The sequence below is a fragment of the Buteo buteo genome, chromosome 2 (assembly GCF_964188355.1).
Source record: "Buteo buteo chromosome 2, bButBut1.hap1.1, whole genome shotgun sequence".
In the NCBI taxonomy this organism is placed as follows: domain Eukaryota; kingdom Metazoa; phylum Chordata; class Aves; order Accipitriformes; family Accipitridae; genus Buteo; species Buteo buteo.
The window spans coordinates 75,830,170-75,843,301 of NC_134172.1; the positions used below are offsets into that span (position 1 = coordinate 75,830,170).

General features: G+C 42.1%; 1 protein-coding gene across 1 annotated transcript in view; it reads left to right on the plus strand.

The window, feature by feature from the left end:
• The window catches only part of CDH4 (cadherin 4), a 465,783-nt gene that overhangs the window by 294,812 nt on the left and 157,839 nt on the right, over nt 1-13,132 (plus strand). Inside the window, exon 4 of the mRNA XM_075020374.1 lies at nt 4,214-4,390. Coding sequence (XP_074876475.1) covers nt 4,214-4,390 — 177 coding nt within the window. The remainder of the gene's footprint in view (nt 1-4,213; nt 4,391-13,132) is intronic.

Consider the following 13,132-nt stretch of genomic DNA (forward strand, 5'->3'; position numbering starts at 1 on the left):
CCGAGTAATTTTCAATGGAGAGTGGATTTAATTTTCCACTGGGCATGTGTTTCATGGACTGGCTTCTGTGTTTTGCTGCAAACGCCCATCATCCTTTCGGCATACGTAAGAGGGTGATGGCACCTCACAAAAGCAACAGGAGGGAAACCACCCTTAAGCAGTAGCACTAGAGGTGCTCAATTTGATTGTGAGGACTATGGACAGATTGTGTTCTGATGACACTACAAAAGGTAGAAGAATATTTTATCTTTTGAAAATGTCTGCCTGAAATTCTCGAAAGCATATGGCCAGTAAGGCCATGAGAGAAAGAGCAGTTGTTCTCTCAGTGAAAACTGTTACTCAGCAAAAACAGAATTGGAAACTGTATTTTATAATTAACTTAATTTGGTGTCACATTCTGCTTTCGAGTTGAACTTTAGATCCTTGCAAACTTGAAAGTACAGGAGAGTTTTCTGGGGCTCACAGTTAGTCGTTGCTGTTATTCCAGAGATGTTCCTGGATGTTTCAGTCAGGGATCTGAATAGTTCTGGCATTTGTACCCACCAGACTTTGTTACTGCATTTGTCTCACAGCTTTTAAACAGCAGAAAACATGTACAACGTATTTAAACAACACCAGAGAAATTAAGGTCATGAGAATGCATTGTCAACAAATGAAGATAAAAAAGAGCTGTTGTTCAAAAAAAAAAAAAAATTGTTGTTGCAAGACGCTTTTGAAATTCTACATACCAAATTCAGAGTCATGTTGATGATTTATTCTAATGTAGGAAAACATCATCAAGAGTGACAAGCAAGCTAGTCACTGTCTAGTCACCTGCCAGCAAATATTTCATAAAGACTAAAAAGGCTGGTACTGCCTTGCTGAGCTGACACTAATTATTTCAGTATACATGGAGCTTTGGGATTCGTGTTAATTCTCAAGTCTGTCTTTAGTTCAGACTCATTCCACTGTGTAAACTCAGCAGAGCACAAATTATTTGACCACCCTTTCATAATCTGTCCCTACGCTCACTTGCCAATTATATAAACTGATCCAAATACCTGCTCTCAAAGGATCGCCATTTGGGAATCTCAAGCCAATTAAAAAAAAGGGGGGGATATCCACTTTTCTGTAGCTCATGTCTGGTAGTCCTGTTTCGTGTTGACATTCATTTCTGGGTATCTTCTTTAGATAACATTGTTTTCATCAGTGTTCAGAAAAGATACCTTTCTGGTGACAAAACCCTTTTTAGATGAAAAGTCTATCAGCTGTAGCATATTGCATCCCATAGGAAGGATGAGCTCAACAGTACCTACCAATATCCTGAATATCCCGAGAAGGTCTCTCACTGCCACATCATGATTCTGTTTCTTTGGTCATTACACACTTAAGTGAGTATTTTTAGAACAACATCTAAATATTGAACAGTGGTGTAGTGATCTTGCAGCAGCTTAGTGATGACGCTTGTTGAAGGTGTATAAAACAGCATTCAGGCAAACACAAAACAGCAGTCACCTTGGTGGCATGAGTTAGTGAGAGAGGATTTGAGAAAAGTGCCTATGTGTGTGACTGAAAAAGATTGTATTTGTCTGTTCTGTGAAAATTCAGCTCTGGAGCAGGCTCATTTTTAAGGTTTGCAGTCAAAATAGCTGCATTTTTGCACAAATGCTTCCAACCATTGCAGCCAGTGGACGTCTGCCCTCTCCAGGTAACACAGATCGGAGCCACGATCAAGCTGTGAGAATGGCCTCCTTGCTGCTATGCCCAGCTCTCGGCATCCAAAAGGTCCACACAACTTTGGAGCCACCGCTCGGTTCCACATACCGTTTAGTTTTCATATATTATATAATTTTGAGGTGACTGCCGGCTTCGTTGCACTTCCATATCAAGAATTAAAATGTGCTAATAGATGGAGTTATAAACTATAAACCCTGAAGCAATGATTCCCACTGAAATCAGTGCCTACAGATAACTGCTTGCAAATGTTTGTAGGATGGTTGAGTTTGTACGTTTGGAGTAAGACAAAAAGTGAGCGTGGCTTAAAATTGCAGGAGCCTCAGAAAATACTTTGATGGTTTTTCCTACGGTGTTATTGGGGTTTGGGGCATTGGTTTTTGGCTGGGGGGTTCTTGAGAAAAATAGCTGAAATCTGTAAAATTCAGAGAATAATATCCCCACTGGATCTCACCTCAAGTGAAGAGAACGTGGTTTGCAATCTTTCTGATTTACGAAAATGTAAACATTTTCTGATGGGAGTGCAGGTCACCATATGGTAAAAAAAGCTTGTCTTTGTTAGTTACCTTTTCTGCAGACTTTCCAGAAGTAATGCCTGGAATCCTAGAAGGCCACAGAGTGTTTAAGTATTGGGACTGGCTAACCTCTGAAGAGCCTCTCCAAACCTACATTTCATTGATTCATCATTCTATAAGGCAGAAATTTTTTAATAATGAACTGGACTCTTTAAGTCCAAACCAGGGTCCCACCATTTCCATTTTTATGCCACAGCGTTTTAATGTTTCCAACACCAAAGTGTGCCACAGGCAGAGTTTTGGGGTTGTGTGACAGGGTTTTGGTAGCAGGTAAGGGGCAGCGGGGCCGGCTCCTGTGAGAAGCTGCTAGAAGCTTCCACGGCTCCAAGTGGGACCCACCTCTGGCCTAGGCCGAGCCCATCAGCGATGGCGGTCGCGCCTCTGGGAGAACAGATATAAGAGGGGAAACCTGCAGCGGAGAGGGGAGTGGGATGTGAGAGAAAACCCTCTGCAGATTCCGAGGTCAGTGAAGGAGGAGGAGGAGGAGGTGTGCCGGAGGAGGGGATGCCCCTGCAGCCCACGGTGAGGCGGCAGGCTGTGTCCCCCCAGCCCATGGAGGGGAGCGGGGGGAGCAGAGGCCCACCTGCAGCCTGGGGAGAGAGGAGCCCACGCCGGAGCAGGGGGATGGATGCCCCTCAAGATGGCCGCCGCGCCCTGGGGAAGCCCGCGCTGGAGCAGTCTGTGCCTGAAGGACTGCAGCCCACGGAAAGGACCCACGCTGGAGCAGTTCATGAGGGACTGCAGCCTGTGGGAAGGACTCACATTGGAGACGGTCATGGAGGACTGTCTCCCGTGGGAGGGACCCCACGCTGGAGCAGGGGAAGAGTGAGGAGGAAGGAACGGCAGAGACAACATCTGATGAACTGACCTTAACCCCCATTCCCTGTCCCCCTGTGCCACTGGGGGGAGGAGGGAGAGAAAATTGGGAGTGGAGTTGAGCTGGGAAGGAGTCGGGGGGAAGGTGTTGTAAGATTTGGCTTTACTTCTCATTATCCTGGTTTGATTTCATTGGTAACAAATGAAATTTACTCTGGTTTTTTTCCCCAAGCCGAGTCTGGTTTTCGCCCATGACCATAACTGGTGAGTGATCCCTCCCTGTCCTTGTGTCAGCCCAGGAGCTTTTCTTTCTCTTTTCTGCTCCCCATCCCACCGGGGAGGAGGAGTGAGCGAGTGACCTCGTGGTGCTTTGTTGCCGGCTGGGCTTAAACCACAACGGCAGAATCCATAGTTTTAAAAAAATCGCAAAGAAGGACTCACAGGCACCTGAAATAATGAAAACTGTTTACTGACTGGTATGTGTTACACTTCCCAGGCTGTGTGGGGAGATGCGTACTTGGGTTTTGTGTTCAAAACCCCACTCTTATAAAAAGGTCATTCCTCACGAAGCACTAAGAAGTTGAGCTAATTCACCTTTGCAGACATGGAGCTGACTCTCCCTCTGGTTGTGGTTTGTTTGGTTTGGCAGGATACATCTGCAGAACCACAGACTGCAGGTTACTGTAACCCTGCTAATGCCAAGGAGCAGGGTAACTCTGTACTATAAAACTGGACCCATGACATAGGCTGTAAAGGAATTCTCTCCCTTTTTTTGTGTTCTGGTAGGTTACATTTGTTAGAAATTTGCAGAAACTTCTTTACTCCGATGTACTGCTAAATCTCCCCGCAGCTGGTGTAATGAAGACGATATATTCTGGGAGGCATCTTGATTTGAGAGTGACAGCTCCATATATTTGTGAAAATGAAGTGGTAGCAGAGTTGCCAGTAAAGCATACTGTGTCTTTGTGATGCAGAAATATATCATGTTAATAACAATAATTTTCACAGTTACATGTGACCATTTGCACGCAGGGAAGCGCCGCTGTTGGGAGAAGTCCTAAGAAGCGAGAAAGAAGCTAACTGGTTTTGCTTTCTTGTTTCCAAAACAGCCAAAAGGAAGGAAGACCGTGCCCGGAGAACTGGTGCAGCAGCAAAGCGACACGCTGCTCCCATGGCGCCAGCATCAGAGTGCTAATGGCCTGCGGCGGCAAAAGCGAGACTGGGTCATCCCACCAATCAATGTGCCAGAAAACTCCAGAGGACCCTTTCCGCAGCAGCTGGTTCGGGTAAGTTAAAAAAACAAACAGAAATAATAATAATAATGGTAATCTTGCAGTGGGTCTAGTGAAATGGTAGGTGTAGTCCAAGCTCATGGCCATGGGAAGTCTGGCTCAAAACACAGGCTCTCTGCTTTTCCTTCCTCATGCGAGAAAAGTTGCCTCTTACACGCTGCTAAAATGCATCTTTTCCAAAGCGACTTGCCCCAGTTTTCCCTCCCCCAGCTGAACGGCAGCCTAATCGCCTCCTTCCAGCCAGTCCCTCAAGAGACGCTGGCATTGCTGCCAAGATGGCACTTTGCCCACGCTCTCATCCAGAAAACGGCTGCAGGTGTAAAGCTGGGCTTGGTGACACCCAGCAATGAGGGGGTGCTGCATCCTTCCCTTCCTTCGCAGAGCCGGAGTACAGATGCGTGGTGGGGCTCAAGGAGGTTGGCTGCCTGCCGCCGCTGCAGATGGATCCCTCATCCTCTGTATGTTGCTAGTTTCTTTCTTTACAAGGTTGATCTCTGAGATCAAGTTTACCCATGTGGTTTTCTGTGATGATTATTGGATGACAGGAAAAGTAAAAGAAGGGAAAAGGGGCCTTTGACAGACACATTTGGTTGCTATATTATTGCTGTTGGTAAGCGTTAGCAAAATACAAATACATGTTGCTATTCCTCTTGTGGGAGCTGGTTTCAGGGTTTGGAGCAGTAGAAAGATTAGCTGTAAAAAAAGAATTCCCTGGCAGACTTTTTCAGCTCTTCTTTTGGAAGAAAATGGCGACAATTATAAAATTTCAGAACTTATTTTGAGCAACAGTGGTGTGTCATTGACATCCCTTCTCAGGAAGTTCACCTAGTCATCTTGAAACAGTGCCTGGATTCAAATGAGTTGTCATCATTACCTGTTTCACACTGATTAGCTGATACTCTTCTGCACAACCCACGTCTCGAGGAAGAAAGGAGCTTGCTGAGTCCTTTAGAAGTTCAGGTGAACTTTGAAGTGACTCATGCAATGACTGAAGGTGCATGTTTCCAATTCAACAAGTATTGGGTAAACTTGAATTGTTGGTGTAATTTCTTTGTGCAATTAGGGAAGTACGACAAGGAATAAAAAAGTAGCAGGTGCCAAATATTTTTATGTCTGTCCTGGAAAAACAGGGAGGGAAGCCAAGGAGTCTTCGTATGGTCAGGAGTGCTGGGTATGGAGTGACCCGTTAATGGTAGCCCTACTAAGTTGAAGAAATGTTTGAAGAGGAGAATAACCTGCTGTGTCAAAAATATCTTCCTAAATCAGATTAATAATTTAGATTAATTCCTGAATTCCTGTGAAAAATAAGCGAAGTACTTGCAAAATGAACTTACGCCCTGTCCCACTCCCTGCTGATTTCTTTTGAGCTTTGACTAGACAGCGAGAGGACTTGATTTATAAGGACTGAAATCTCTGTGGCACTTTTTCCCCCACAGCCTGGAGATGAAACAGAAGGACTCAAGAATGCAAAACTCCAGTATTAATGAAAGTGACAAATAATAAATTTTATATAGGTACAGGAGAATTGATATTCATCACTTAAACTACCAGTAACCTTGGAAAGATAACCTAGCTGATGGAAACACAGAGCTCAGCGATATATTCCATTGCAGATTTTCAGCGACATATTCCATTGCAGTTTTTAAATACAGATGCTAGAGGAAATGCTGAAAATGATGTAAAAAATGGGGTGGGAAAGAAAGAAATGGCTTACAAAGGGCTGCTTTCCTTTTCACCTGACATAGAGAAAGTGTTGTAATGACGGGGAAGATTGTACAAAGAGTGCAACTTGATTAAGCGCGAGACCCCTGATGTTTCAGGCTTGGGGTGAGTTTCTGCTCTTCTGCAGCATCTGGCCCGTTTGCTGGCCCCTGAATGTGAAGCTTGGGTGATTCCTAGCAGGAGTTACAGCTTCCTCTGCTAGACTTTGCTCTTTAATTATCCAGAATAGGACAAATCATCATCTTCAAAGACCAGCACTATCTGATTATTTCCATCCATATAATCTTCAGATTGCCCCGGAGCATTCTGCTGTCTCCTAGATCTAGGTAACAGTTTTGATCTGATATCTCATGCTTTTGCTCACTGGGCACTGAATATTTTTGTGTCCATCTGCTCACAAACTGGAGCTAGAAGTGCACATGGGAAGTTACAGCTCAGATCCCATTTGTACAGAAAGAAGCCTGTCACAGTTTTCTCTGCTACTTTATATAAAGCGTTCAAACCTAACGCTAGTTCCTGGACACTGAACTTTTTTTGGTCCAGAGAGCTTACGTTTTATAGGTATAGCTAATGGAAACCAGTCCCTCCATTATGCTATCTTTGGTTCTGGTTACCTCCAAGGAGAGGAGGGGACGGCATGAAAAAGCTGAATATAAAAAAACCAAAAAGCCCTACCAGAAGTACATTTTCATAGTACCACTTGCTGTTTGCGTTTTTATAGGTCAGACTAATTTGAAATGCATAGGCAAATCTTTCGGGTTCCCTCCTACTCCTGCTTCCTATTGTGAAGGTAAAAATTCCATTTTATGGAAGTTGATTAGTTACTTGTCAGTATTTTTAGCAAGGCTGTGCCTGAATGAAGTTTAAATCATAGCAAAGGTGAATGCAGCTTGATGGGAGCCACATACCTCGAAATGCAGCCCTATCTGGTTCAGCTGAGATCAACTGTAATTCTCTGCTCATTAAACCATTTCATTCTGATAAAATACATTAAATGAAAAAGTTTTTAGAAAAAAAGAAAAAAGGAAGACATCACAACATTATCCCTGCCAAAAAAAACCTGTTAATTACAGGGGGTTTTCTTTCAAAGGAACATCCGTGTCTGTTCATATACATCAACCACACTAACTAGGAAATGTATTTCAGAAAAATAATATGTAAAAAAATAATAATAGGAATTTCTGATTAGCTTTGGCTGCTGAAAAGATTTACTTATTCTTCAAAGCGTTTAAATAAACATCTGACATATAAGCTAAAAATAATTTTTATTGGTACAAAAAATGTTTTGCAAATTTTAGTTTTGTCTTTGAGCTGAGAAAAGTTATCAGATTTTATTGATATACGCTTATTTATTTTGCAAACATTTATGAAAATCTTGGGTTTAATTTCCTTGTGCTTCACTTCCACCTTTGTATTAGGAATAATATTTTACATGCTGTGAAATATTTTACTGTAGTGAGGATAATTTCATTACTAATTGTCAGGTACTCTCATTATTATAACTATGAGGTCCATAAAAATGCCTATTAAAAATACAAAAACAATATGATATCCCCCTCCTTCTCCAAGCAAATGACTCATGCAGGCACACTGATCAACTAAGATAATATATTAGTTGCACCCTTGCTGAGTACCATCTATTTTCTCACTGACTCATCCTTTTTAGCTACATGTGTAACTAATTCTTAATTATCTATTATCTAATTATCTATTAGCTAATCTTGTATTTCATCCTCTTTTGAACTTCAAAAAGTATCTCAGTTTTGGATCCACGTGCAAGTCTCTAGCTTCTTCTAAAAGGAACCTTGAGTCAGTTTTCAAGGCTGAAGTCTTGGCCCATCTCACTGGGCTGCATGAAAATCATTCATTTAAAAGACCGACAGTCTTGTGCAGGACCAGCCTTTGGTCATGGCATGCTTAGATAGTGGACTCCTCCATCAACGACTGCAGCCATATTCACCTTTGTGAACGCTCCAAACTTCCAACTTCGTCTCCAGGACCTTTCTAGAGCTCTTATGAGCCGCCTGTCTCTACCTTCATCTGCATAGACCCTAATTTTTCCAGTTTGCTTTTATTAAACTTGGAACTGAAAAAATGTGGTATTTGCCCATTAGATCTCTTAGGATAAATAAACAACTTGTTCATTCTCGTTACACCGGCATGAAAATCCACTGAGGATGACCGAGACAGGATCTTGGTGCTCTTACAAACTGCCTTGATTGTGTGCTACAGGCACAGCATGCTCTCTCATATCCGAGCGTGGGTAATCTCAGACACAAGAATACTAGAAATAATCTAATGTGTATAACAGGGAATAAGAGGGAAGAATGCCTTTTATGTAAATTTAATCAGAAAGTCCTGAAGTGGTTTGGAAAGTTGGCAGAATATAATATACCTGAAGACTCTTGCGTTGCTTCTTAGCAGAGGTGTCGTTGATTGGTTGGGTTTTGTGCAGCACCGTGCATGTTAATGGAGCAGAGAGCTCTTCTCAGCGCACTAGAAAACCCCGCAGTGGACTCCTGGGTGGCTTTAGCACATGTTAAGCTGTATGGTGAAATGGGATACTTAATATGAAAAGAGTTGATAGCACACTCAAGAACTCCACAGCCTATCTGTGTGCCGTAGCCCATCCTGGCACAGGAACTCGGTGTAGTGAGACAGTTCTCCAAAAGTCTAAAAATCGCCATGTTGGAGATACACATGAGATATACTGAGCTGTGAAATCCCTGCCGGCTTGGACCATGGGCCCTCACTATTGCCATTTCTTTTGCTCATCATGGCTATTTCAGCAAGCACCTTTGCACTGTTTTAAATAGTTTTATTGTAGGAAATCCCTCATGCCTCCTCTATCAACCACATTGCTTACTGCTGTGAAATTGGCAGTTCAGAATCCATTAACTCCCAGCTGCAAGACAGATGGCATCTGTCTGTGGTGAGAGAAGGTTTGTTGAGAAAAGGCCTTGCAAATGCTTCCCAAAGGACATCAGACCTTACTTTTCCTGAGAGACGCAGGCAGCCTTGATTACAAATAGGCCTAGATCTTCCTTGTTCTTCACTGGAACAGGTGTTTCTTTTGCCTTACCAACCACAAAAAAAAAAAAAAAAGGAAAAAGAAAAAATTTTGCTAGTTCTGGCTTTCAGTACGTCTTGTCTTTGGTACCCCTGGGAGCATCACCAGCTGAAATTCAGAAATTAGGCGATTTAGTCTTTATTGTGACAGCCAGACAGAGATAAGAAGGAGCAAGCCCAGAGGGTGGAGAGGAAATGGGACATTGTGCATGTTGTGTTGCTCTGGAGAGGCACAACCTTTCTCTGAAAGCTGGTTAAAGGATGTAGATTGCAACAGCTCTTGGCTCTTGACTGTGATTTCACGCCACAAACCAACCTGACACCAAAGAGAGAAAGATTAGCAGGAAAGTGATTCATTAAGCATTTGTGTTGCCACGGTCTTGGCTCTGGTATTGCTCTGTCCTCTGTGTGTGTGTTACCAAACCAGGACTTGGCACGCTTGGAATTAAGGGAGAAAGGGAAGATGACACATTGCTACTTTCTTGACACGTCCATCTGGAATTTCTTAGAAACATGCCATTTAAAGCAGGTGGCTAAACATATACTACACTATATATATATTCCTCAAACTACATTCCTTTGTTTGCATTCTCCCTGGCATATGAAGATGTCATTCTTAATCTCCAGCGTTTCTCAGAAATAGAAGGCCAGATCCTGATGTAAATTCATGCATCTCTGCCAAAGCTGGTGGGGCTCCACCAGCGTATACCATTTGGGAATCTAGGTCGAAGCAAGCAGATGCCCAGTGCTTTATGGGCTTTACATGCACGCGCACATACAGCATTATGGATTGAAAAGTGCAGCTACAGCATAAATGCTTCATTTGAAATTCTCTTACAACAGCATTCAGGCCTATACTGTAATTATACATATTGTATTTCCTTGTATTCAGACCCATGGGGAATTTATATTGTCCTTGCTAAAGCCAGAGGGACTGAAGGAAAGCAGTCATTTAATGATTCAGCTGTCTTGGGCTCTATGATTTAATCAATCATATGAAAGAAATTTTTAGATTCTTTGTGTTTAGAGTTCTCTTGTCTGAGCAGAAAATGTTCCCTTTTTGAATTGCTTTAATAGCTGTATTTATGCAGCTGAAAGTTCCTTAAGAAATGAAAGTAAAATCAAATTGCTGAGAATGCCTAGATAATTTATCGGAGAATATTCAATTAGAATATATTAATATTTTAGATTTCCATCATTAATTTAATATTCAGAGATTTAATTTAGTCGTTGAATTGCTGTAGTGCCATGCGTGGGTAGATTGTTAGGCTGAGTGCTTAAAACACCTGCCACAAATGGGTGAATCTCACTTCGATTCCCAGGAGCACAAATGCCTTTCTACTGACATAAGTCTTGCAGCAAAAACTCAGACACTAAATCTCGCCTGTGCTCTGCATTTTTCCATAATTGCAGAATGGAATAATACAATCTTCTAGCAGAAATAAAAGCAAGGGCCTTGTTTAGTTATGCATTCAAATCCAAACTGAGGGGTGATTTGGTGCTTTGTGGTTCTGAGTTTGTCGGTGCATTACTGAAGAATTTCATTTTGCCAGCCTGGCCTCTTACTTACTCAAGGAGAACCATCATAAGTGAGGTTGGGATTTTAAGGTCATTGACACTTTGCAGACAAATATCAAGGACTCCCATTGCCCAGTTCAGCTGAAAATACTGCCCTTGAGATTTTGCCATTTTCCGGGATGCTTTGGGAATAGTAACACGAGTGGGAAAAAGCTCCACTAAATAATAAAAAACCACTAAATTATAAAATGTCATGTGATTTGGAAGTGATACATTTCCATCAAATATAGTTCCAGTTGCACAAAAGAAATTGAACCAATTTTTGATTTCCCACACAACATAAAAACTGAGATTCTCAGAAGCCGTTGGCAGCGATGAGACTGCTCCCACTCTGATCAGGAAGTATCAGCATGAAATTTTGGAAGTCTCAAAATTCATTGATATTATTTCTGATTTTCTTTAGGTTTAAGCAGAATCTCAGGGGTTGATTGTTTATAGTATGGGTTAAAGCCAGGTCAGGGTCCAGGTGCCATCATTACAGGATCACTGTTTGTGCCTGGCACTTGATGTCTTACAATGTACATCTATGTACTTGGATGATTTCCTACTGTTGGTACAAATCCTGGTCAGATTTGTGTTAATACAGATATGTACAGTCTTTGCTTAGGTATTTTTCTGTATAGGATCTGATCTTTTAAATCTGTTTGCATAAGTGAGGATTGTCTTTCTTTCACAAATAAGAAACTGAGGCAGAAAAGATGAGTGCCTTTGTTCAAGACCACAGAGCTGTTGCCATGGCCATGAGCAGCACTCTCTGGTTATTGGCATCTGGGCCCGTCCTTGGGTTATCTCATAATGGACTCAGGTTTTATCAAGTATTCAGAAATCTTTTGTTGGTAGTTACATTCAGTCACTTCATTTCGTGTCTTGAGTTCAGCTGCTACATCTGTGCATCGGGTCTGCTAATGTACAGGCTTGATTTTACAGTGATTCAAAGGTGCTTGTCCGCTACGATCCAGGGACTAAGCAGCAGCTCCCTTTCTCTGCTGGCTCTCGTTGATTCCTCCACCACCACCCCCATCCAGCCCTTACCTTTTAGCTCCTGCTCCAAGTTCACCTCGGGAGCAGGAAATGTAGGAAGCACAGAAGGGTAAGTACCCCTCGCCTTGAACTGTCGTACCAGGCGTACTGCAAAATAGTTCATCAATCACTCCAAAGAGTATTTAGCTGTAATACCCCATTGCACATATTGCAACATATCATTACATCCCCATCCTCTCCAGAAAGTGAGATAACTGTAATAGCCGCTCAGTACGGCTGTCATTATGTGTAGAGGCAACGACAGGAAGGCATAGTCAGAGCTAATGTACACAGCTCATGAAAGCTATTGAAAATCTGTAAAGACAGAGTGTACACAAAAACAGTGGGTTAATTTGCTAAGAAAAAAGATTTGGTTTTGCTCATGCCTTTTCCAAAGAAAAATAGTAATAATGAAAAAAGCTGAGACGTGAACAAAGAACTTGCAATCTGCCTCTTTGCTGCAGTAGTTCATTATTTAACACTCATCACCCACATTAGTAATAGGTTACTGTGGGACTTGGCTTCCTTGATGAGTTGAAATGGAGTCCCAAAGACATAGTGGCGCTGTGTGGGTGTGAGTTTGGATTTGCAAAATGATGGTGCAGATATAACCTTGACAGCTAGGCTGTTGCTGAAATTCACTGTATCAGGCTGGAACGAGATAGGAAGCAAAAAACCCATCCACGCTTTTTCTTTCCTTACTATTGCATATGTCTTGCTAGTCTGCACCGCTGAAGAATTAAATTCAGCACCCTGGAATTTCAGATGTCAGCTTTTAAGATTTTAGAGAATTTACTCTTGGGCTAATTTTAAGCTTTCACTGCTGCAGTTAATTGTTTTATTTATAACTGCTGAGATTTTCAGTGATAAAGGTATCACCATCTAAATCCTCTCTCAGCTGTTTCTAATGCAGACTGATGAGAGGTGTAAGCCATGGTTAGACGATGGGGCAGCAGAGAGTGGATGTGCAGCAGTTTGCCATAGTTTCATTAAAGGCCCCTTTTCTTTGCAATTTGTTCTTTCCCATAGCTCTTACCGTATTTTTAATAATTACCATATTTTAACAACATTCATATTTGTTGCTAATTTCCTTAATTTAAAGGACATTTTCCTCCTATCTGAACACTTAGACAACTTAAAAACAAACAAACAAAACCTTGGATTATATTAAGGGAAACATTTTGCCCAAGGCAGTTTGGGTATCTGCAGATGGTACTGAACATTTTGGCCCTTGTTCAGCAGAGATTTTAAGTACGTGCCTAAATTTGAGCCTTTAACTAGCTCCAGTGGTTTTTCTGAGTCTATTCAGTGACTGGAAACTAAGGACGCGAATAGTGCCTTACTGGA